The 25663-nt window shown below is 57.1% G+C and overlaps 1 protein-coding gene across 4 annotated transcripts in view; it reads left to right on the top strand.

The window, feature by feature from the left end:
* Positions 1 to 25663, top strand: part of Rfx2 (regulatory factor X2) — a 59261-nt gene that overhangs the window by 21659 nt on the left and 11939 nt on the right. For 2 of the 4 annotated variants that reach the window (XM_006982272.4, XM_016000839.3), the window contains exons 2-7: positions 7982 to 8073; positions 10394 to 10483; positions 12094 to 12164; positions 12723 to 12984; positions 18476 to 18550; positions 24549 to 24730. In XM_006982272.4, the coding sequence (XP_006982334.1) occupies positions 7990 to 8073; positions 10394 to 10483; positions 12094 to 12164; positions 12723 to 12984; positions 18476 to 18550; positions 24549 to 24730 (764 nt within the window). In that variant the 5' untranslated portion in view covers positions 7982 to 7989. The remainder of the gene's footprint in view (positions 1 to 7981; positions 8074 to 10393; positions 10484 to 12093; positions 12165 to 12722; positions 12985 to 18475; positions 18551 to 24548; positions 24731 to 25663) is intronic. The other 2 variants (XM_076559297.1, XM_006982273.4) reach the window with 1 other exon arrangement.

Here is a 25663-nt window from a genome sequence, read left to right as displayed (position 1 = left end):
AGCATCCTATAAAAAACGGAAGCAAGCTCATTGGATAGAAAGCTAAAGGGCAAGCCATAAGCTCCACATCACATATCATGGTTAGGATCTAGTGGGCTGGGTGTGCTGGGGATCTCCAGTCACCCCAGCACTTGGGAGGTGGAGGAGAGGCACCTGGAGTTCGCACCCAGCCTCCCCTATGTCATGGGTGTGGGGCCAGCCTGGGCTGTGTGAGACTTGTCTTAACCGGAACAGTCAAACAACACATTATTATTATTGTTGTTGTTTTACATTTTCTGTTTATGGTGCCTCTATGTGTATGTGTGTGTACCTGGGCATGCCACAGCTCACCTGTGTGGGCCAGGGGGCTGCTTTTGGGAGTTGGCTCCCTCCTTCCATCATGCAGGTCCCAGGGGACGAACTCAGGCAGTCAGGTTGGGGAAGTGGTGAGCCATTCCACTGGGCCTGATTTCTGTTTTTGAATTTCCTGTGAAAATGCTCCTTCCAAGTCAGGCTTTGCCACTTGGGTGGACACTGGGTTGCAAAGTGCCCCCATGTCAGATGATGGGGTCCTGTGTGATTTCCAAGGGCCTTGTCCTCAGTGTGCGTCCAGGGGGAGTCTCCGCACAGGACTCTGGTCGCTCTACTCAGATGCAAGTGTGGGAAGCAGGGTGCATCCAGAGAGCCGGCCCCCCATCACCGGCAGTCACATGATCAGAGAGGGCCCCAGTGGGCTGGAAGTGCCGCTTGGGCAGCCGAGACCTTGTCACCGGGTAGCCCTGACCTTCCCACTGCCACAGTCTCAGGCCCCGGAAGATGCTGTGAGGAAAAAAGGAAGACCTGTGAGCTGTGGTCACCGCCCACAGGCAGGGGGACCCAACAGTGCCTCCTGCTCCACCTTCCCCCTGGCTGTCCCAGCTGCTATCAGGATGTTGTTCAAGAGTAAGGGATGATGAACCAGGGCAGAAGCCTGAGGGACAGGAGCCAGGTGAGCAGGAGGAGTCAGTCCAGGTGGCAGCAGGCAGTTGGCCCCAGGCAGGCTGCCCCTGGCAAGGCCAGGCTTCAGGGCCCAAGGCTCCAAGCTGTGGAGGGGCCCGGCTGGGGTGAGCAAGCTGAGCTCAGGGCCCCAGACTCCACAAGGGTCCTGTCTTTGCCCTCAAGGGTGACAGTGTGATGGAAGAACACAGGATGACAGTGAGGAGGGAACATGCGTGGCCTGTGGCTGTCGGCAGGGCACCCCTGTCCCCAGGGAAGCTGCGGGCATGCAGGGGTGCCCGCCCTTCCATACCTCACAAGCCTTCATGGCCCAACCGCAAGCCAGTGCTGCTCTGAGAAAACCTCATGGGTGCCAAGATGGGGTGTCCTGGCCAGCTGGGCTCCTGGGACCGTTCACTCAGTTAACTCACAGTTCCTGTGACAGGAGCTGACTTTCGGAGCTCCCGTTATTTCCTTTGTTAAGATTTAACAGATTGTGTTTTGTGTGTGTGTTCGCCTGCACACAGTGAACGTCTGTGCACACGTGTGTTCCCCAGGAGGTCAGAAGTGGGCCCTGGGTCCCCTGGGACTGGAGTTACAGACAGTTGTGAGCCACCATGTGGGTGCTGAGAACTGAGCCAGGGCCTCTGCAGAAGTAGCCAGTGTTTTCCAGCCAGGGTCTCACTCTGCAACCCAGGCTGGCCTTGAACTCACAATCCTTGCAGGAATAAAATCCTCCTGTCTCAGCCTTCCAGGTGTTGAGATGACAAGTAGGAGCCACCATACCCCGAACGGCTTTTGTTCCTCTCAGGGGTGACCTGGCCATCGCTATGTAGCCCAGGCTCTCCCTGAATGGGGTTCCTCCTTGTCTTATCTCCTGAGTGCTAGGATGACAGGTACACCTCCACACAGAGCTCTCGAAACTTGCAAGGTAAGCAACTTAGGTCACTATTTTCCTTCAGGCCAGGGTGGGAGCAGGAGCCAGAGCCGCTCACCAGTCCCGCCTCATGCCCCTCAGTTCTTCATCCGGCCTCTCAGTGCTCACACTGGGTCAGCAGGTTGTCACTTCTGCCTAGCAGGCTTGCCCAGTCTGACCCCATCCTGCTCCCCATGACCACTGGCTGCCCCTACCCCACCCCACTGCCGCCTTGGCTCTTGACCTCTGACCCCCCAAGGGTCCTGTTGCAGCTCTCCCACCCAGGCTTGGGGCAGACTCCTTATGACACAAAATTCCATGTCCTCTCAGAGGCCATCATCCTCCATCCTCTGCCCCTCTCCAGCTAGCCTGGGGCGCCCATGGTCATTTGTGTTCTGTTGAGATGGTTTCTCACTATGTAGCCAGTGCTGGCTTTAAACAGCAATCCTCCTGCCTCAGCCTCCCCAGTGCTGGGACAGCAAGTGTACACCACCACACCTGGCACTTAGGACTGCCTTGTCTGTGCTGGGAAGGGCTATCCTGCACCACCCTGCACTGGCTCTCCATCCCCTGACTCACCACAGAGAAAGGGAGCTGGGAGGAGAAGGGGGCGTGGCCATCCCAGGCATAAAGAGGCCAGGCCTGCCTAAGGTGGCTGCCACCGTGCTGGTGTTGGGGACCTGGGGACAGGATTGGGTATACAGCAAGACTGAGTCACCAGCCAGCCCAGAGATGCAGGGACTCCAGCACCAGGGCTTGTAGGAAGCAGCAGGTTGGGAGAAGAGTCCCCTTTGGGTGGTGGCACTGAGGGCGGAGGCCTGGCAGGTAGCCAGGCCAGCCATTGGGCAAGGTCAGAAGTCACCTCCGCTCAGTGCCCTGAGCTCTGTGTGCAGTGAAAGCCAGGGCTATGCAGCTTCCCGACCCAGGGTCCAGCTCAACAGGGAGGGGGCGGGTGGGAATGGCCACGTCCTGGAGTGGCCCAGCCTTGTCGGGTGGGGAGGGCGTGCTGGAGCACGTCTGTGTGACACGTCTGCACCCCGCTCTCCTCCAGCCCTGCCCCAGCCCCCAGTCACCAACATGGTGGCCTCAGGGCACCCTGACCCAGGGGTGAGTTTACATTCCCCATGTTGACACAAAAAAACGTGGCTCTCCATTCAGACGAGATAAGATGTTCTTAATGACTCTCCCTTTGAGTTGCTGAGAATTGGGGTTCTTCTGTTAAGTTGATGCAGCCCAAAAGTCTTTTAGTCTGGATGGTAGGTCTGATACAGAGGGATAAGAAATGGCTACTTAGGAGGCTAAGGCTAGCCCCAAATAAACTAATTATGCCTAGTATTTGCAGCATTCCAACCTCCCACAGTCGTTGAAATTTTAATGTCACTCAGCTTCTGCAGGCACAGCTCCTTCCCAAGACTCCTCCTCATGCTAGAAACATATCTGCATACATACATGTGTACATATTTACACACACACACACACACACACACACACACACATTTGGTTTTTTGAGACAAGGTTTCTCCGTGTAGCCTTGGCTGTCCTAGAACTCACTTTGTAGCCCAGGCTATCCTCAAACTCACAGATATCTGTCTGCCTCTGCCTCCTGAGTGCTGGGATTACAGATGTGCGCCACCACTACCCGGCCTGTTTGTTCTATTTATTTACTGTGTGTGTGGGGGGGGGGGGCTACAGCATACATGCTAAAGACACCTTGCAGCCATCAGTGGGCCCTGAGGATTGGACCTGGGTTGTCAGGCCTGCTGGCAAGTGCCTTGACCACTGAGGCCTCTGTAGGCTGGAGAAGGAAGGGATCTGAGAGGTCACAGGGGAAATGGCTGACCTTCCGACCAGAAACCCCACTGATGCCAAAGACGGGCAGTTCCATCCCCAACACCCCAAGAGCCAGGTGTGGGGATGGGTGTCACATACCTGGCATTGCAGCCCTGGAGGGTCAAGAGTTCAAGGTCAGCCTCAGCACTCAGTGAGTTCAAGGCTCCTGGAGACCCAGTCTCCGAAAATCTAAGAAACAAAACAGAAGTGGAGTCAGGCACCCCAAAAGCCCAGCTGAAGGGAAGATCATGGGGTGCCTGGTATGGACATTGGCTGGGGTACCCGCTCTCAGATCTGTCTCCTGTCCCTCCCCTCAGTGTGTGGGTCTCCATGGCCTCTGGCCTCAGCTGGGTGATGACCCGGAAATGCTGATTCTCTTGGCCTCCCCGAGTGGGCCTGACCCTGGACGGTCTCCCTTGGGTGGTTCAGTCCCTGAGGGACCCTGGCCCTCCCTGGGGACACGTGTGACTGTCGGGACATGAGCCCAGGGTGGGCACTGCTCAGCACTCTCAACCTGAAGACTTGCTAGAATCGGTTCAAGGGCGTGGGGGACAGAACCGAGGAAAGAGAAAAGCCTAGGTCCACAGTGGGAAGGAGACACACTTCCTGGCAAGGCCACCTCCCCAAAAGCCAGTGTCACCTTCAGGCCCTAGGCTGAGCAGGGCCGCCATTGCCCAGTCTCACACCTGGGCCACCTGCTCCTCGAGACCTCAGGTCACAGGGAATTAGGGGGGCTTGATCAGGGACACGGAGGCAGGTCTGTGGGGGAGCTGGATCCTGGGTCCATCTGACTGAATCTGTCCCCTCTCACCCAGAGCAGGAATGCATTGCATTCTTGGTAGGTGTGGCCTCAGGTGCCATCCATCCAGATGCCACCAAGACAATACTAAGACCAACTGAGGACTGACTTCCCCCAAGGCAGAACTTAACCAGCCAGGCTCCATCCTCCTGATTCCAGGTGACAAGATGTGATGGGGGCCACAGCTTCCCTGGCCGGGTGGACAGAGGGGTGGGGAGAGAAGAAAGAGAGAGAGAGAGATTGCTTAAGGTCACAGTGAGTCAGGGCAGCCAGGAACCCAGCCCAGAAATGGCTCGCAGCCTCCCGCCCTTGCTTGCCTGCCCACTGGTTGCTAGGCAATCAGAGAGTTTTCCTATAAACAAAGGGCGCTTCCCCAGCAGATCCACCTGGCGCCAGTCCAGCCCCAGCCAGCTCACTGCAGCCTGCCACTGCCCCTTGGAGTCGCCTGGAGACAGCAGGCGACTACTGGCCACTGCAACCTGCGGTCCAGCCGCTCCGCTCGGCACTCGGTCAAGTTCAAGGTCAATCACAGGGTGGATTCGGGACTGGCCTGGGGGCACTTCAGCCTTCTTCTCTTGGACCACTGGCCAGTGTGTGGCAGAGCTGGGCCACCAGGGAACCATGATCTGGGCTCAGAGAGGCAGGATGACAGGGTGCTCAGCTCTTCTGGCTCTTGGTTGCTCTCAGGCTCCTCACTGGAGACCCGACTGGAGAGGAATGTGTGTGAAGACCGGCAGAGAGAGCCAGGTCCCCTCAGGAGGAAGAACAGGAACCAGCAGAGAAGCTGAGGGCCCGGGAGGACGAGCTCAGCTTGTGCCATTGCTGCTGAGGTCCCTCAAACCCTCACACAGGCGCGTACACACACACACACACACACACACACACACACACACACATGTACACACACACACACACACGTGCACACATACACATGCACACACACGTACACACACACACATACACACGTACACACACATGCACACACACGTGCACACATGCACACACGTACACACACATACACATATACACATGCACACACATGTACACACACGTACACACATACACATGCACACACACACACGTACACACATACACATGCACACACACGTACCCATGCAGCACACTCATGAACATACACTTTTGTGCTTGCACGTGGGCTCACGTGCAGAGGCACACACATGCGAACACACCTAACTCACAGCTTATCAACCTTGGCATGCATCTGCGTGCTTCCCTTAAGTGGGAACCTTTAACATTTTCACTGGAATCAGACGCTCCCTGCCTGTCCTCAGCACCAGCATCACTCGGCCTGGGCTTCAGGCAGAAGGAGGAGAGGCGGGGTCACTTGAACTTCAGCTCTGGGGTACTTGACAGCCAACCCCACAACCTGGGCAGCTACTGAGTGAGTAGGGTAGTACATACAGTGTGGATCCACTGAGTGCAGGGACAGAGCAAGACCCGGCCTGAGCCAAGGACGTCGTCGTTTGTCCCTCAGGGCTGGCGCCTGTGTGCTGGGCCCACAGAACTTCCCTCCTGGAAGCCTCATGCAACTCCATAGCAAACAGAGACGACAAACCCACTGGCCATTTACCATCCCCCACCCCACGTGCTGGTCATCTGAGACAGACTCACAGCACCCCCTGCCGCCCTGGAACTCAGAGACCCACCACCCTCAGCCCTTCCTCATGCTGGGACCAAAGGTGTGGCCACCACACCTGGTCCATGTTTATACCTTGTTTCCTAATAGTCACATCCACAGGGCTGGGCCCAGTGGGTGAGGTTATCGAGGTGTGAAGTCCCAGCTTCTGTCCCGGCTTCTGTCCCCGCTCCACAGAAAGCAGGTGCTGTGGCCCACACCTGTCACCCCAGCACTCAGGAGGTGGAGGCAGGAGGATCAGAAGTTGGTCAACCTCAGCTACATAGGGATTTGGTTTTTCTAAGACCGAGTTTCCCTGTGTAGCCCTGGCTTTCCTAGAACTCCCTCCGTAGTCCAGGCTGACCTTGAACTCACAGAGATCCGCCTGCCTCTGCCTCCCGAGTGCTGGGATTAAAGGCGTGCCACCACCGCCCGCCTACATAGGGTTTGAGGCCAGCTTGGGCTGCAGGAGACCCTTGCTCCGAACTAAGGTTCTCACAGTCTGCAGTTCTCATTCATTTTCTAAGGAAGAACACTGGAGTTTTTGTTCTTGGCCAGGCTAAGACAGCCGCCTGGGTGGGCTGTGCTCAGACTTGCCTCTGAGCCTCTCAGATGAACACAGGACAGGAGCTGGAGGGACAGGGGATCGCAGTAGGCCTCTTTGGAGAGCCGCTGAGGTGTCTGTTACTCAGACATGGAAGCAACTGGTGTTAGTCATTCAGACATTTTTGGGAGTCTGGTGACAAGTTTCATTTGTTTGACAGAGTCTCTGTAGCCCAGGCTGGCCTGGAACTCACTTTGTAGCCCAGGCTGGCTTGTGAACTCCAGGAACAGCCCTACCCCCACCCCATCCTTGCATTCATCCCACCATCGCTGGGTCACTGTGGGTAGCTTTTCAGAGGGTTCTGGGGTGCGAACTCGGGTCCTCCTACCTTCAGGGGAACACTTTGCTGACTGAGCCCTCGGCTTCAAAGGCTGGATTCGTTCATCACTCCTTACTCATTCCTGCGTATGTATATACAAGAGATTTTTCTTACAAAATATTTCTGTTTTGCTCTCGTAGCCAAGGGTCTGATATGGCCCAGGCTGGCTTCAGACGCCTTGTCTTGTCCGCCTCATGCTCCAGCCTCCACCTCGGTCCAACGCCGCTGTGCCCCCTGCACTGCGTGGTTCTGGCGCCATCTAGTGCTCGCCCTGGGCAGCGCAGGCGGGCTCATCCCTGGCATCTTGGGGGCACACTCTTTTAACCTGTGTGTCTTTAAACAACAAACAAACAAAAAGGCATTAGGGGCTGAGAGACGGCTCAGCGGTTACGAGCGCTGTCTGCTCTCCAAGAGAACCTGGTTCCGTTCACACCCAACTCGGCGTGGTGCGCACACACATGTAGGCAAACGCCCACGCGCGTTAAATAAATAAAACTTTTTAAAATAAAAAATAAATAAACGACTTTAGGCAGGCAAGGTGGAGGCGCCAGCACCGCAGAACTCGGTAGAGGGGGCAGCAAATGCGGACCGAGGCTTGCCTGGGGGAGACCCTGCGATTGAGTTTGGCGGGAGGCTCAGGGTTGCCTGGAGGCCACAGGAACAAGAAAGGCTGTAGGGCAGCGTAGATGGCCCGGAGGGGGGAAGGCGCAAACCCCAGGCCTGTTTAGTACATGGACTCTGAGGATTTGAACTCAGGTCCTCACTGTTTGTGCGGCAGGTGCTCTATCCATGGAGCTGTCTCCCGGCCTCAGTGGCCAGGGTCCCTCAGCTTCAACTCTGGTTTAGAAGCAACTGCAGAGTTTGGTGCCCGGGGATCCCAGGGTATGTGGTCGCCTCCTCACCACGGCTCTCTTCCACTCTAGGTCCGAGCATGCAGAACTCCGAGGGCGGAGCAGATTCGCCAGCATCAGTGACTCTGCGACCTGCAGCCCAGCCCGTGCCAGCCTCCCCACAGGTGACTGTGCCCGCCGCGTGTGCCTTTCCCCCCCGCTCTCCCTGGTGTTTGAAAGGTGCCACCAAAGGAACCCTGAAAAACACAGATGTGGACAGAATTCTTAGGATGGCACCTCCTCTCCTCCTTTCTACTTTCCTCCACCTTTCTTCTCCTCCATCTCCTCCTCCTCCATCTCCTCCTCCTCCATCTCCTCCTCCTCCTCCATCTCCTCCTCCTCCATCTCCTCCTCCTCCATCCCCTTCTCCTCCATCCCCTCCACTCCCTCCTCCTGCCTCAGCCTTACCTTCTCCTTCCCTGAAGGCTGGGGTTGCTGATATTCATCACACCCAACCTAACCCTAATATTTGTAGTTTTTTGGGGTTTTGAGACAGGATCTGATGGAGCCTGAGCCTCATTTATGTGGTGCTGGAAATGGTAGCCAGGGTGCCGTTCATGTTAGTCAGGCTACAGCCCCACCACACTTATCTATCTATCTATCTATCTATCTATCTATCATCTATCTATCTATCATCTATCTGTCTGTCTGTCTGTCTGTCCGTCCGTCCGTCCGTCCGTCCGTCCGTCCGCCCATCCATCCACCCATCCATCTATCTTTCTATCTTGAATGAGTTCTCACTCTGTAGCACAGACTGGTTTCAGATTCGCAGCTAATTCCCCTGCCTTGGCTTCCTGTGTGCTGGAGTCACAGGTGTGTGCCACCACGGTGAGGGGTGTGCTGTACGTGGACACACACCTGGGTGTAGTGTGTGGTTGCCAGGGAGAGGGCGGGAGGCCTCTTTCCCTCTCTACCTTATCCTGCCGAAACATGGTCTCTCGGAGCGAGCGACGCTGGCAGCCACAGCCCCGTGACCTGTTGTCTCTGCCTCCTGGGTGCTGCGGTCACAGGGACTCGAAGCCACGGGCTTTTGTGTGGGTTCTAGGATTCGGACTCATGTCCTCAGCTTGTACAGAAAGGGCTCCTACCCAGGGCCATTTTCACAGCCCTTCCTAATTACTCTTTTTTTTTTTTTTTTTAGATTTATTTATTTATTGTATGTGTGAGTGCTCTGTCTGCATGCACGTTGAATGCCAGAGAGGGCATCAGACCCCATTACAGATGGTTGTGAGCCACCATGTGGTTGTTGGAAATTGAACTCAGGTCCTCAGGAAGAGCGGCCAGTGCTCTTAACTGCTGCTCTTAGCGTCTCTCCAGCCCCGCCCCCTCACCCTTTAATTGAGGTGGGATTGGCACAATATAAAATGAGCCACGTGAAAGCAGACTGGTTTTTATTGTAGTCACGGAATTCAGGCATCCTTTCTCTCTAGTTCCAGAACATTCCATCGCTCCCCCCCCCCAGTCTATCCCCCTCAGCAGCTGTGCGTCCCTTCCCTGTCCTGATCGACTTCCTGTCTCTAGGTTCTCCTGTCCTGGAGCCCCACGTCTGTCCTCAAGGTCTCTCCATGCTGTGACGGGGTCCCCGCTTTCTCAAGTGTGAGGACAGACGCCACAGCGTGTCTACAGTCATGTGTTGGGGTCCCTGCGGTGGCCTGCGCCCCAGTGGTGCTGATCTGGCTGTAGCTCACAATGGTTGGTCCCTTACCCACTGGCCCAGGCAGTCATGACAGGACCTGGCTTGGCGTGCAGTGACATCCATGAACACTAGAGGGCAACGTGCCCTCTCTCAGTCTCTCAGCAGCACTTAAAAAGTGGGGGAATCACAGCCCCCTGTGTTCCCCTCCCTGCTGCTACCTCTGCCCCACATCCGGTCTGCTTCCTACATCCAAAACAGCCAAGATACTGCTCTGGCCAGTAAGGGACAGAGGAGGGACAGGGACCCCTGCAGGAGATGACCCTCCTCCTGACCCTAGCTCCTGGGCCTGAACTTCATATTCCCAATGGAGTGTTCCCATGAATGCCCGTGTGTATGTGGCTTTGCACCTGACTGTACCTGCATCCCCGTGGGTCCCTGTGTCTGCATCCCCGGGTCCCTGTGTCTGCATCCCCGTGGCCCTGTGCCTGCATCCCCGTGGCCCTGTGTCTGCATCCCCGTGGTCCTGTGTCTGCATCCCCGTGGCCCTGTGCCTGCATCCCAGTGGCTGTGTCTGCATCCCCGTGGGTCCCTGTGTCTGCATCCCCGTGGCCCTGTGCCTGCATCCCCGTGGCCCTGTGTCTGCATCCCCGTGGGCCCTGTGTCTGCATCCCCGTGGGTCCCTGTGTCTGCATCCCCGTGGCCCTGTGTGCTACTGCAGTAGGAGTGGGACAGCCAAGCCCCGTGGTCTCCAGTGGGTCTTCCCCAGTGCTGATCTCCAGTGGGTCTGATTGTCCCATTGTCTGTTGCAGAGGGTTCTGGTCCAAGCCGCGGGCTCAACTCCCAAGGGGGCACCGATGCAGCCACTCACCCTCCCCAGAGTCCAACCAGTGCCACCACAGGTAAAGACACCCCTTGGGCACCTAGTAGCTGTGAGCAGCCTCTGGCCTACGAGCTGTTTCCTGCCGTCGCTAGTGTCTACAGTCACCAGGACGTTCTGGAAGCTCTGTTGAAAGAAAAAATTCACTTACCAAGACACATGCAACAAGTGAAGGGAAGCAGTTTCTCCACTGCAAGTTCTGTAACAGCCAGAGTGATGTGTGAGGAAGGGACAGAGTGCCAATAAAACTTTATTTACAAAAAGGCACAGGTTTTGCCAGGCAGTAGTGGCTCACGCCTTTAATCCCAGCACTTGGGAAGCAGAGGCAGATAAATCTCTGTGAGTTTGAGTCCAGCCTGGTCTACAGAGGAAGATCCAGGACAGCCAGGGCCACACAGAGAAACCCTGTCTGAAGAAACCAAAGGCGGGGTGGGGGGTGGGGGGTGGGGAGGAGTCCTAGGGCTAAGTTGCCTTTGCTCCTGAGAGAGATGCCTGGGTGACTGTCGGAAGACCAGGGAAGGTTTACAGGGTCCCCAGAAAGCGCCAGGGGCTCTAAGGGATTGAGCCAGTCTAAAAGAGAAACAGAGCGGGCAGTGGAGGTGGGGGTGGGGGGTGGGGGGGTGGTACACACCTTTAATCCCAGCACTAGGGAGGTGGAGACAGGATCTCCACCATTCAGTCTGAGGATCCATAGAACCCATAGGACCCAGCCCATGCAGTCTGAGGTTTAGGAGAGGTAAGAAGTCTCTGGTGGCTGCTGCTCTGATCTTTCAGCTTTCACCCCAGTATCTGACCCCGGGTTTCTGTTGTTAAGACTAATTAGGGCCACACTTCATCTGGCGCACGCCTGCCACTGGGCTGTCTCCTGTTGGGTCCAGGCTTCCTCTCCTTGGGGGCTCCACACAGATCTCAGAGCACTCAAGTTGGGGGTGGGCCACTGTAGTCTGGGACCCCAGAAGGCCATCACCAAGACCTCTGAGATGGCGTCCCACAGACTGGCTGAGGAGAGGTTGAAGTTTGGGCCACAACACACTGGACATCCAGTATATGCATCTGCTAGGGGCTGAGCTGCCTGCCACGTGGGGGTGGGGGTGGAGGCCATGGCGGTGGGGTGGGAGGTGGGTGGGGTGGTGGGGTGGAGGTGGGATGTGGGTGGGGGTGGGGCAATGGGGGGAGATGGGAGGAGGGATGTGGGCAGGGGTGGGGTGGTGGGGTGGAGGTGGGATGTGGGTGGGGGTGGTATCACAGGTGCTGGAGCAGGTTTGCCTTTGTTTCCAGCCTGGCCCCCATCTTTCCCACCCCTCCTGGGGACCACACACCCTCCTTCCATAACTGAAACAGGTAGCTTTCCTCCAGGGCAGCCTGGTCCCTGGTCCCACCCGCATGGAGCAGAAGCTGCTTAGCTGACACCTAAACCAGGCACAGCACCGCACTTAGGAGCTGGAGGGTCAGGAGTTCAAGGTCATCCTCAGCTACATAGTTCAGGGCCAGCCCGGGCTGTATGAGGCTGCCTCAGAGATAAATAAATGGATACTTAGGGACTACATAAGTCACTAAGCTCCATGCCCATGAACTCGAGCTGCATCCCCCACCAGCAAGGCCCTGTGTGACGGGCACCCACTTGTGTTACAGGTGCAGCATGTGTACCCCGCACAGGTGCAGTACGTGGAGGGTGGAGACGCAGTCTACGCCAACGGAGCCATGTACGTGTTCCCGTGGGGCCCTGGTCCCCACAGACTCTGGACTCCCCTGCTCTCTGTGGGACTTTCGTGGAAGCGTTTGAGCACGTCCACACTGTCATGTCCCTCCCTGTCCTGGGGTCCGAGTTCAGAACCACGGGCCTTGGTGCTATTGGCTTCTAGAAAACTCGATAAAAATATCAAACCAAAGCCACAGTCCCCTAGAGAGCAATGGCCTGTGAACTTTCCCTCTGGGCCATTTACAAAGCTTATTTTCCAATTTTTAAGATGTTCTGGAACTTTCTAGAATTTTCTTTCTTCTATCCCTCTTTTGTGTGTGTGCATTTGTGTGTAGTGAGGATGTATACACTGTGTGTGCCTGTGGATGTGCCTGAGTGCACGTGAGTGCAGTGCCCATCGAGACCAGCAGGGAGCATTAGGGGCCCTGGAGCTGGAGTGACAAGGGGGTGCTGGGACCGAACCTGGGTCCTCGGCAGCAGCGGCGGCGAGCCCTCCAGCTCCGCGTCTTCTTTCTTCCCTTCGCTCTCTTATTTGCTATAAAATGATGGCTCTCTCCCACAGCCGAGCGGCCTATGCCTACAACCCAGACCCTCAGCTCTATGCCCCCAGCAGTGCAGCATCTTACTTTGAGACCCCGAGTGGCGCTCAGGTGACAGTGGCGGCCTCCTCCCCACCGGCAGTCCCCTCCCACGGCATGGTGGGCATCACCATGGATGTCGCAGGGACCCCCATCGTGTCTGGCGCGGGAGCCTACCTCATCCATGGGGGCATGGACAGCGCGAGACACTCCCTGGCCCACACTGCGCGCTCCTCGCCAGCCACGGTATGTACCAAGGCCCTGCAGCCTGCGGGTAGCCCTGCAGCCGGCGGGCAGGTAGCCCTGCAGCCGGCGGGTAGCCCTGCAGCCGGCAGGCGGGTAGTCCTGCAGCCGGCGGGTAGTCCTGCAGCCGGCGGGTAGTCCTGCAACCGGCGGGTAGTACTGCAGCCGGCGGGCGGGTAGCCCTGCAGCCGGCGGGCGGGTAGCCCTGCAGCCGGCGGGCGGGTAGCCCTGCAGCCGGCGGGCGGGTAGCTCTGCAGCCGGCGGGTAGCCCTGCAGCCGGCAGGCGGGTAGTCCTGCAGCCGGCGGGTAGTCCTGCAGCCGGCGGGTAGTCCTGCAACCGGCGGGTAGTACTGCAGCTGGCGGGCGGGTAGCCCTACAGCCGGCAGGCGGGTAGTCCTGCAGCCGGCGGGTAGTCCTGCAGCCGGCGGGCGGGTAACTCTGCAGCCGGCGGGTAGTCCTGCAGCCGGCGGGCGGGTAGCTCTGCAGCCGGCGGGTAGCCCTGCAGCCGGCGGGTAGCCCTGCAGCCCTGCAGCCGGCGGGTAGCCCTGCAGCCCTGCAGCCTCGGCATCCACCACGCAGGTAGGAGGGACCAGGTCGGGGTCCTGCGGAGGGACAGAGACGGCAGGCAGTGTGCTGGCCCCTTCGCCCCACTCCCGCACTGGGAAAGTCAAGGCCCTGAGGGTGCTGGGGAGCACAGCCCCTGCTGGAGGCGCTGCTGCTGTCCCAGTCATTCCGTTCTCACTGGCGCCTCCCAGGGGCCTGCCCCAACGAGAGGATGCGCTGTCCTGTGCAGGGACACAGCCTCCTGACACCGCTCACCTGCCTCACATAAAGCTCCGATTTGGGCTTCGGGGGTTTGGGGGGAAAGGAGAATTAAGAGAGGGTCTTGCTGTGTAGCCCAGGCTGGTCCAGAACTTCCCCTGTAGTGTAGGATGACCTCAAATCCACAGTCCTCTGCCTCAGTCTCCCATGTGTCTAGCTGTTTGTTCTTGATATTTATTGATATTTTATCATGTTTTTAAATTGCCACACAGTCACACCCACTCTGATGCCGAACCCTGCAGGACTTGATGTGTGTGTAGGTTCCTGAATTCTCATGGCACATATCCCCCCAGCCCCCCAAAAAAACACACCTGCAGTGCTGCAGCCGTGGATCTGTTCACTGTGGTGGTGGTGGTTTTGATGCTCTCAAGCGGAGTCAGTGGCTGCCCCGGCCGGGGCTGGTTTCCTGCCCTCAGCACGTGGCGGTCAAGACCCCTTGATGTGAGTCCACAGTTCTTTGTGTCCCCGGCTGAGGCCTTGGCTGGGAACACCATGAAGAACTCAGGCTGTGCAGTCAGGTGCTGTCTCCCTTCTGTGGGGGCTGGGGTGGGAAACGCCTCCAAGTGGGGTTACCGTGCGGTCTGTTTCCATTTCCCAGCGGTCCATTGAGCCGCCCTGTCGGGGGTAAGGGTTGCTTCCTTGCCAACACTTGGAGTTGTCGACCTTTTTTTTTTTTCTCCGTCCGGGTAGTGGAGCCTCTCTGGTGGTGACTGTGCTTTCTGGCTGGGAGCAGTGGACAGCCAGCGCTTGCCCTGTGGTTGAGCGTTACTTGATCAGTCCGCTTACGGCTCAGCCAGGCTGGTGTCTTCCTGCTCCTGAATGTGGAGAAACAAATTCCCATCAGATACATAATTTGCAAACATTTCCTGTGTCTGTGATTTCTTCTTTTTAAATTATTTAAAAAACAATTGGGAGATGGCTCTGTGCTTAAATGTCAAGCATGAGGACCTGAGTTCGGATCCCAACTGCATGTGAGTGCTGGGGAGGCACACCTGAGATTCCAGGGTCCCTGGAGTGAGCTCTCTAGGGATGAGCCATGTCTGTGAGCTCTGGGTTTGATGGAGAGAGCCTACTTCATTGAATACAGTGGAAGAGCAACGTAAAACATAAGTCCTGCTGTGGACCTCAGCTTCCACACTCACACACGCTAACATTCACACCAGCTCCACATATTGTCTTCTTATAGCCTTGTTGACTCTGTCTGTGTGCAGACTCAGTCTTCCTTATTTGGATGCCTCATAGTTTTCTGTAGCAAAGGGTATTTTCAGCATCACTCTGGGAAGCTCTAGCTGCCCCATCATCCCTCTGTCCTCCCAGGGTCTGCTGTTGTGGCAGTTATTATTGGTTGATGATCTTTCCGGGCCACCGTGAAGTCTGTATTCTTTGTCGTGGTGAACACTGCAATCTGTGGGCTAGCCACGAGCCAGCTGGTGTTGAGGGACCCCCACACACCCCCACACCCCCGTACCCTGTCAGATGTTCGGGGTTCTCTTGCTGCGTACAGCGTTGTTGTTTGATGAGGGGTCCAACCAATTGCTGCACACTCTCTGCTACTTGCAGAGTTTTGATGTTTCTCGTGAGTTCTGCCCAGGTATCGCCGCTTTCCTGGGAGGGTGGATGGTCCTGACTTTGCCCTTGCTCCAGATGCTGAATGTATTTTAAATGTTGACTGTGTGTGGGGAGCTCACAGATGTGGCATCAAGATTTCATGTTACAGCTACATCTTAAAGACCTGCCTGTCCTGAGTCTGAGTGTGGTGTCAAGTAGAGGGATTCACAGTGAGCTGGGACAAGGAGGGCCTCCTTGTCCAGCTGTTTACTTCCGTGAGGACAGGTTTCTTTTGACACTGTCCCTCTAAACTGGGAGAGCAGGCGGGGTGCAGAGCAGGGGCCTCGCCACCTCTGGAACCTGAGATGGAGGAGATCTGCACAGATGTAAATGTTGAAGTCCTCTAGTTTTCTGATAACTAGAAAAGATAGCTTTTCTTTATTTTAAATACTCTTAATGGTGAACGGTAATGGGCCAATTATTTTTAAAAGAGAGAATACATAGACTTAATTGTTCCACTCTAAATTCTGTGGGAAATGTTGATAGGTGTAGTTCCTTTTCATTGTTTGGGGGGAGACACATCTCACCATTACCCCAGGCTAGCCTCCTACTCACCATCTTCCTGCTTCATCCTCCCAAGCACTGGGTTGAAGAGTGGCACCCTACACACACACACACACACACACACACACACACACACACACGCACGCACGCACGCACGCGCGCACACACACACACACGCGCACACACACACACACGCATGCACGCACACACATGCACGCACACGCACGCACGCACACACACATGCACACACACGCACGCGCGCGCACACACACACACGCACACACACGCACGCGCACACACACACGCACACACACACATGCACACACATGCACGCACGCGCACACACACACATGCACACACACACATGCACACACATGCACACACACACGCACGCACGCACGCACACACACACATGCACGCACGCGCACACACACACACACGCGCACACACACACACATGCACGCACACACACACGCACGCACACGCACACGCGCACACGCGCACATGCACACACATGCACACAAACACGCACACACACACATCTGGCATGATAAATATAATCCTTAAAAACAAAATTTGGGCCAGGTGTGGTGGCGCACACTTTTAATCCCCGAACTCAGGAGGCAGAGACAAGAGGATCTCTGTGAGTTCCAGGCCAGCTGGGGCTGCATAGTGAGACCCTGTCTCAAATTTAAAAAGAAAGGCAGACAGACAGATAGACATGGGGCCTGGGGAGTAGCTCGGTGGGTAAGGTGCCTACTGAGGAAGCATGGGGAGGGACCTGAGTCCGACTCCCAGGCCCTATGAGAGCAAGGCGTGGAGGTGCACACTTGTCATCCCTGCCGGGGACGGAGGTCCCTGGGACTTGCTGGCAAGCCCAGCCGAGTGAGCAGGCCGCAGGTTCGCCCTGTCTCAAAGGAAGACAGAAAGTGACCGGGAAAGAGTCCTGGCTACACCCACCTCTGACCTCCACTTGCACGGGTGGGTGACCCACCACAGTCCCCGGCTCTTCCATTGGGGCCTCAGCAGTTTTCAATAGTGACAGACTTGTCCCTCACTGTCAACCTCCTGAGCCAGGGGCTGTCTAGGTCCCTCGTGGAAGGTTCCAGGAGTGGGAACGAGCTGCCTGCTGTTCTATTCAGCTGATACTCACGCAGCCAGCCCGCCACCCCTGCTGCCCACCAGGCCCTCTGCTGCTGGCACGCTTCGGTCTTCTTGCCCGCCTGTGCCCCGTGGTGCCCTCTGTGCTGTGAGACAGCCTGTGCCCCGTGGTGCCCTCCGTGCCATGTGAGACAGCCTGTGTCCCGGCTCATTCAGGTGTTGCTGTAGGGAGATCACAGAAACGCCATGGCTCATTATTTATTTATGTATATGAGTACTTTATCTGCATGTACAACTTTATGCCAGAAGAGGGCATCAGATCCCACTAGAGATGGTTGTGAGCCACCATGTGGTTGCTGGGAGTTGAACTCAGGACCTCTGGAAGAGCAGGCAGTGCTCTTAGCCACTGAGCCATCTCTCCAGCCCCCCTTTTCTTTTTCTTATCACACTGTGTTTATTGTGTGTGCACACTGTGCCGTGGCACACTTGAGGAGGTCAGAGGACATTTTGGGGAGTAGACTCTCTCCTTCCTTGGGGGTCCTAGGGACTGAATTCGAGTCACCAGGCTTGGCGGCAAGCACCTTTACTGCCCGAGCCTTCTCGCCCACCCTGGGCTCTCTATCCTGAACACGGTTCCAGGGAGCCTGGCGAGTGAGACGCTCCACTGGCCCTCACCCGAAACCCAGCGGCAGCCTCTGCTGTCCTGGCTGATGTCAGCTCTCGCTGCTGGCCAGGTCACGCTCAACTGGCCACTGCCACAGCCGGGCACCGTAACTGCAGGTCTTCTCTCCTCCGCTCCACCCGGGTCTCCCACCCAGTCACTGCTCCCCTAGAAGCCCACCCGGTCCCCACTCACTCCCCAGGCTCTGTGCCCATCCCTCCCCTGCTCTGTCCTCTAATTCCCAGCTCCTCATCAGGCAGAGGTATGCACTGTGGCTGCACCCCATGGCTCGGGTCCCAGAACCCTCACAGTGGCTCACAGCATCTGTAATTCCAGTTGCAGGGATCTGACACCCTCTTCTGGCCTCTGCAGGCCCTAGGCATGCACTCACCGCACTGACAGACAGACATGCAGGCAAAACACCCACGCACATGCATCCCAACTCAAGTGAATAACGAGACGGAGAAGGACTCCTGCTGTTGACATGCTCAGCCTGCACGTGCCCGAGCTTAGTTCTCGTGCCTTGTGTCCTGGGCTGGGATGTGATGTCAGCCACCAGCGACTTTTCTCTCTGCTGCTGTCTTGGGCTCTGGGCTCAGGTGCATGGCGCAGGGCCTTGAACCTGCCACAGCTTCACTCACTGTTAACCCCCTGCCGCCACTAGCTGGCATTGCTATTTGGATGTTAATGCAAGGCTGGGACCAGTGTGGGCTGCCTGCCACTAACCATCTGATTTCCTTCTCTCCCCCCCACCCCCCCACCTCTGGTTTTGCCCTGTCTCTGTACACATCTTCATAGCTTGAAATGGCGATTGAGACTCTCCAAAAAAGCGAAGGCCTCGCCCCCCACAAAGGCGGCCTGCTCAACAGCCATGTAAGTGCGCTGGGGCCCCGGACACCCTGTTCTGTCTGGAGTGCTCACAGATGTTAGAAAGGCCCAGGATGTAACAGAACGCAGCTTGAAGAAGTGAATGGGAGAGGGAAACACTAGCCATCCCAGCGGCCAAGGCAGGGCCCGCATGGGCCTTAGGATGTCTGAGGATGACCCCTGTGTCCCAAGTGTGTCCTGAGGTGGAGTGTGTAGACTGGTGAGATCTTAAGAAGCATCAGCTCTCAGAGAAGCAAGAACAGTTGACTGGCATGGTCACGCCTGTCAACCAGACAGGAGGGTAGCGGCTCTGCGGCCATCTTGTGCTGCACAGCGAGACCTGTCTCAGAACAGAAAAGACGGGCTAGGGTGGGCTCGGGCCAAGCGCGAGGCCCTGGGGTCCATTCCTAACATCACAAAACAGGTGTGGTGGCTCACACCTCACCCTGTCACCAGCATGCAAGAGACTGAGGCAAGGAGCAGGGGTCAAGGTCACCTCCACAGCACAGCAAATTTAAGGCCAGCAGAGGACTCAGGCGGGTCCAGTTCCCAGCACCTGTGTGGCAGCTCACACTCATCCAGTTCCAGGGCATCCCTCGCCCTCTTCTGGCCTCTGTGGGCACTGCATGCACATGGTACACAGACTTACATGCAGACAAACACCTGTACACGTGAAATAAGATAAATCTAAAAATAATGATAATGAAAATTTTTAAATGAAGCAAAAATACAGCTTTTTAAAGGGGCAGATGGGGTGGGGCTGGGTTGCCATGAAGGCACTCAGTTGTGTGGTTTGGAAATGTGAGCAGGTGCAGACACTGGACTTTGGAGGCCTCTCTGGGAGGCGAGCGCCCTGGCCCAGACTCAGCATGGCCAGCCGGGCCTGGAGGAGGGTAGGGCTCTCTATTTGACTGGAGAGCTGAGGAGGAATGCTCTGCCCTCTCCAACACCCCCAAATGCCTCTTGCCCAGTGTATGGGCCCCCTCTATGTCTTGTTTATTTACTAGGAAGCAGGGCCTTGCTATTTAGCCCAGGCTGGCCCAAACTCCACATCCTTCTGCCCCAGCCACCCACATTCTGGGATCACTGGCCTGACTGTTTGGGGATTTGATTTACTTATTCTTGTTTGTTTATTGAGACAGACATTCATGTAGCCCAGGCTGGCCTGGGATTCACTATGTATCTGAGGCTGGCTTTGAACTTGCAATCCTCCTGCCCCAGACTCCTGAGAGCTGGGATGACAGGAGTGTACCACCACACTGAGCTGGGTTGAGCTTTCAAAAACTAAGACCCACATGGCCCTCAAAAGTAGATTTCCCTGAGGCTTCTCACATCTGCTTTTTCTCCAGCTTGATCCTCTGACACACACACACACATACACACACACACACATACACACACACACACACACACACACACACACACACACACACACACACACTACCTTCTTGCTGGCCCAGGTTCACAGTGGAATGTTGTGGGACTCTCTGGGGAAAGGAGCAGACACTGATCTAGAGAAAAGTCTAGAAGCTTTGAGGGCTTGCACAGTTGGTGCTGTCCCAGGCAGCCTGTGACAGGAGGCAGTGACAGGGACATTTCCCTCCACCAGGGCCCAGCCCCTCCAGGACGAACAGCACCCTCCGCTGCTAGACAGTGTCGTGGGGACAGAGCCCAAGGGAGGAGCCTCTGGTGTGTTGGAGGGAAGGGCCACACACCACCCAGGTCACACTGTGAGGGGAAGCCTGGGATTGACCCCAGGCTGGTGCTAAAGGCAAATGGACCACCTCAGCCTGCGGAGCCTGGGAAAGGCAGCTACAGGGACAGAGCCCCCAAGTTGTTTCTGTGGGACATTCAGAAGGTCTGCAGGGGACCCCATGGTGCTCACTGAGGGCTGCGGGGGGCCTGCCTGCTTTCTAACCTGTGTGTCAGCAGACGGACCCAGGCGCTCCCCTAGTGTTTACCAAGGTGAATACTCTCACGGCCTTCGGGGCTTTGGTGACGTAGGAGCAAGGGAAATAGAGGTCAGATCTTTACAGAAACTGCCAGAGAAAGCTCACAGCTTCTTGTCTTGGCTGATGACAGAGCCTGAGAGGGAGAGGAGAGAGCTGCTGGTGGCCTGCCATTGTCCCCAGGGCTGTCTGTGGCCACTGTGGCTCTTGGTAGGGCTTTCTGGGGGGTTAGGACATCACAGCTTCAGGCTAGCTCTTGATCCTTCCAAATAGAGACAGAGGGTCCTGGGGCTCCGTGTCTAGCATGGCCACGTCCCTGGTATTACCTAGCGTCCACGATGGAGCCATGCGTCTCCCCACGCTGCCGTGGGGACCTCAGCCCCGTCATCTCCACAGTGGGTTTGGAGAGCAGAGGCAGCTGGAGCGGGTTTAGTGGAGAGAGGGCCCCTCGGGGAAGCCACAGCTCCCTCTCTAGATGTCACCATAGCAACTGCTGGGAACGGCCACCCATCCCACCACCCATCAAGGGCCGGAGCAGCCGAGGTGCCGGGGACCGGGAAGGTAATAGCTCTGCCGGAGACTGAGCCTGTGCTCATCCAGCCCAGGTCCTGCAGGTCCACACTGTGCCAACTGTCTACAAAGTACAGCTCGGCCCCTCCTTACCACCAGGCCAGAAGGTTAAATTGAAAGGTGTGACATTCTGTTTTGACCCTGAGATGCAGAAATGATCTGGCATTGCTCTAGGAGGTCTCACAGTGGCCAGCTGTCGGTCCAGTGCTGTGACAAACATGCAAGGATCCACAGCCAGCTGGGACCAGGCCACACAGACAGGACGCAGTGCAGGAGTGTGTGGCAGATGAGGCCCAAACACTCACCATAGGTGCCAAAATAGAGAGGAAGAAGCAGCTGCCACCCGAAGTCCTCTCGGCCAGCCGGGGCCCCTGAAGGCGCCACCACCTCCCAGGAGCACGGCCACTGGTAGCTGTTGCGGGCCCTACACAGTGGTGTCGTAGTCCGGTCATGACCAAAAACAAGCTGGGGAGGGGGGATTGTTTAGTCGGGCAGGAACCTGGAGGCAGGAGCTGATGCAGAGGCCATGGAGGGTGCTGTTTACTGTCTTGCTCCCCATGGCTTGCTCAGCCTGCTTTCTTATAGAACCCAGGACCATCAGCTCAGGGACGGCACCACCCACAGTGGGCAGGGCCTTCCCCATTGATCACTAATTAAGGAAACGTCCCACAGGCCAATCTGGTGGGGGCAGTCCCTCAGGTGAGGGTCCCTCTTCCCAGATAATCAAGGTTGGGGTCAAGTTGACAAAAGCCAGCCAGCACAGTGCCCTTGTTGGACCCTGTCACGGGACAGTGGCGACGTGTCTACCCACCCCAGCTGTGGCTTCAAGAGCCCAAGTTAGCACTGCCATCTCAGACCCCAGCCCCAGGGCACCTTCACCCTTTGAAATGATTGTTCTTTGTTTGTCAGTGAGGGTTGGGAGTGCTCAGTGAGCATGCGGAGCTCAGAGGACAGTTTGCGGGAGTCGGTCAGTCGGTCGGTCGGTCGGTCGGTCGGTCGGTCCCTCCTTTCCCAGTGAGGGTCCCAGAGACCAGCTCCTTTGCTGGCTGAGCCATCCTGCTAGCCCGCCCTCACTCTCAGCCAAGCCCCAGAACTAGACCTGACCCCCGACCCAGCAGCCCTGAGCCCCTCCCATCGCCCTGCTCACCCTCCGGCTCTCCTCCTCCCACACCACAGAAGCTCTCCAGCCTTCAGGAAAGATCCGGGATCAGGTGACGAAGGGACACCGCAGCCTTCATCCCAGAGCCTCCCTGCAGGCTCCTGTGGACAAATGTCTCCTCCTCTCCAGGACTCCTAACTCTTAACTTTGGTCCTGAAGTGTCATGTGAAGGTCCTGGGGCACCAGCATGAACAACCCCAGTTCTACCCCTGCCTCACAGAGCTGTGAGGAATACAAGGGTCCAGGTGGCCCTGGTGTGTGAGAGCCAAGTCCTAGCTGGATCCCTGTGCAGCACACAGGGCTGGATCACGCTCCCCAAGGAGTGCAATGACCCCACAGCTCAGCACTGGGGCATCAGCCCAGTGGTTCTGAGTTCTATTGAGTGGGAGGCCCAGGGATGGCCGGAAGTGACTGAGTTCTGCAGCATGAGGAGAGAAGAAAAGGACAGTGTCCCCAGTGGGTCAGAAGGGGCAATGAAGGCAAACTGTTAGGCTCCAGGAGGAAGTCAGAGCCCTAGCACTCCGTCCCAATGGGGAAGAGAGCCCCCAAGTCTCAATCCTCCTGCCTCAACCTCCCGAGTTAGGGGATCAGAGGCATGTGCCTGCTTCCGTGTTTAAAGTGTCACCTGTCGCCCCGTTGGGAGAATAAGGACAAGAGCCTGTTCTCTCGGGTGCTGGGGATAGCCGGTGTACGGTACCTGCACGGAGCAGACAGCGGGGATGTCTGCTCCCGAGTCACAGCACAGCTGAGGGGCTGGCACCCTGGCCAGCACCAGCCATGATGGCTCCTGAGAGGACGGTTGCGTGTAGTTGCGGGCCTGGGTGAGCAGGGCGGTGGGATGGCCGGAAGGCTCTAACTCGGTGCTCAGAGATGCACATACCCCTGATCAGTCAGCAGCATTGACGGCCAACTCCTACTCAACCCCTTGAGGCCCACCTGGTTTGCCCAGAGGCAGAGCCAGCCCTCCACCTCTCCCAGGCTGCGGCCGGCCATCTCTAGAGAGCCAGCGCTTGGTGCTGTGGTATCAGAAAAACATGCCCAGGCCTTCTGTGCTCTCCAGACCTGGCCTCCTGCCCCCTCGGCCAGTCACCCTGCAAGTGTGGCATCTGCGTTTTTGTTTGGAGCCTCTGCTGTGTCCCCAGGACAGCCTTTGACCCGCCTTTCTGATCTACACTGAGCATGTCCCCAGGATGGGGAAGGAGGGAGGCCAATGGGAAGCAACCTGGGTGTGTGCTGGTCATGGCAGGGACACCTGCCTGACCCCATGAAGGAACTCCCCAGAGTGCACCCCCTGTTTAGAGAGGACCACAGCCTGTTCCCCAGCAGTGATTCCCTGGGAGCTGCTGCCCAGTCTGGGGCCAGGGAAGGCACAAGCGTGGGCACAAGAGACACAGCTTAGGGGCAGGGTGGGCAGCAGACACCATTCACAGGCCACCGGAGCTCCCATGCAGCGGGACTCGGCCTCCTTGCCAGCATCATAGCTCACACCTAGTACAGGGCAGCCGCTGGGCCAGGTCACGTGACCGACCTCTGGGACAGAATCCAGACAGGAGGGTGGCGGCACCCACGGGGAGCAGGTAGATTCTCGGCACCTCCCTAAGCCATGGCCTCTGGACACAGCTTCAGCCCGCACCTTTTGCTGACTCATAGAGCCTTCCTGGGTATCTGGGTTCTACCCAGAGCCCTCTGGCTTTGGGGGTTGGGATAGCAGGCCATCAGTGACCTGTGGCCTAGAGCACGAGACTCCATGTCCACTGTCGTGTCTCTGCGTAAAACCTGTCGCTGTCGTGTGGGTTTGGGGGTGTTGTTGTTCCCGGGTATGTGGTGCTATGTGCTGTGTTTCAGCCTGGAGACACAGCCTGCTCTGTCTCCACCACATGGGGGCTCATAAAATAAGTCAGGGAACACGGAGGCCAGAGTGTACTTGGAGGAAAGCAATGAGTGGACGGATGCATGGATGGGTGGATGCATGGATGGGTGGATGCATGGATGCGTGGGTGCATGGATGCGTGGGTGGGTCGACGACTGGATAGGTGGACAAATGTTTGGTTGGTTGGTTGGTTGGTTGGTTGGTTAAATGGATGGATGGACAGACGGACGGGCGGGCGGGCAGGCGGATGGATGGGTGGATGGATGGATGGGTGGATGGATGGACGGACGGACGGACGGGTGGGTGGGTGGGTGAATAGATGGACGGAAGTGATTGGCATGTGTCCGGGGGACAGACATGAGTACCGCACAGGTGGCTCTGCCGCTGCCCTTGCAGCACAGGGAAGTGAGCGACTGTCCTGGGACTCCAGGCCTTTGATGCCCATCTGTCCTCCAGCTCCAGTGGCTTCTGGATAATTACGAGACAGCGGAAGGCGTCAGCCTGCCCCGCAGCTCCCTGTACAACCACTACCTGCGCCACTGCCAGGAGCACAAGCTGGAGCCGGTCAATGCCGCGTCCTTCGGCAAGCTCATCCGCTCTGTGTTCATGGGCCTGCGCACGAGGCGCCTGGGGACCAGGTGGGTGACAGCAGCCAGGGCTCCCCGCATCTCGTGCCAACCCCACCTTCCCTCTCCCTGTGCCAGAGACCCAGCTGCCCAGAGTGGGAGTGGCAGACTCTAGGAAGAGATGGGTTTCACTCTCATTTTGTGAATTCTGTGTTGGTGGGGTTTTGTTTTGTTTTGTTTTGTTTTGTTTTGTTTTGTTTTGTTTTGTTTTGTTTTGAGACAGGATCTCACTATGTAGCCCAGGCTGCCTTGAACTCCCAGAGACCCACCCACCTCTGTCTACTGAGTGCTGGGATAAAAGGTGTGAGCCACCATACCGGGCTCATTCCATTTTTTATCCATTTGAAATTCCCCTGAGCAGCAAGCCGTTTTTATTTTTATTTTTTGAGACAAGTCTCTTGCAGCCCTGGCTCACCACGATGTAATGATGTTGATGGTTCCCCTCCTGCCTCCACCTCCTGAATGCTGGGTGACAGATGTGCTAGGGATGGATCCAGGGCCTTGGGTGCTGGTGAGCCTTCTGCCTCGCCCTCCCACGTGCTGTGACGGCCAGCCTGCGTCAGCAGCGTGCTGGACAGTCACTGGCATTGGATCACTGTGTGCTAGCGCAGTGGGTTCAAGAGATCAGCGACTTTCAGCAACCGCGGGTTCTCCTGAGAACAGATGAAGGAGGGCGGCACTGGGGGGCAATGACCGAGGACAGCCACCTCTGCCGTGAAGTCCAGCTTCCAGACTGGGGCTCATCTGTCTGTGTGGTCCCCTGAGCATGGCAGGGTCACCTCCTCCTCCTCCTCCTCCTGGTTACTCCCTAAGATGTGCTGTTTGCCAAAATGGGGCTTTTGATCCTAGCATGGGGAAGCACATCTGTCACCAGCACTCGGGACAAGCAGGCAAGTTCCTGGGCTACGGTTCCTCCAGGCCAGCTGTGAGATGGGTTTGCGGGAG

Source organism: Peromyscus maniculatus, chromosome 22 (assembly GCF_049852395.1).
Source record: "Peromyscus maniculatus bairdii isolate BWxNUB_F1_BW_parent chromosome 22, HU_Pman_BW_mat_3.1, whole genome shotgun sequence".
NCBI lineage: Eukaryota > Metazoa > Chordata > Mammalia > Rodentia > Cricetidae > Peromyscus > Peromyscus maniculatus.
Note: the sequence above shows the minus strand (reverse complement) of the source record. Positions and strands in the feature narration are given on the sequence as shown.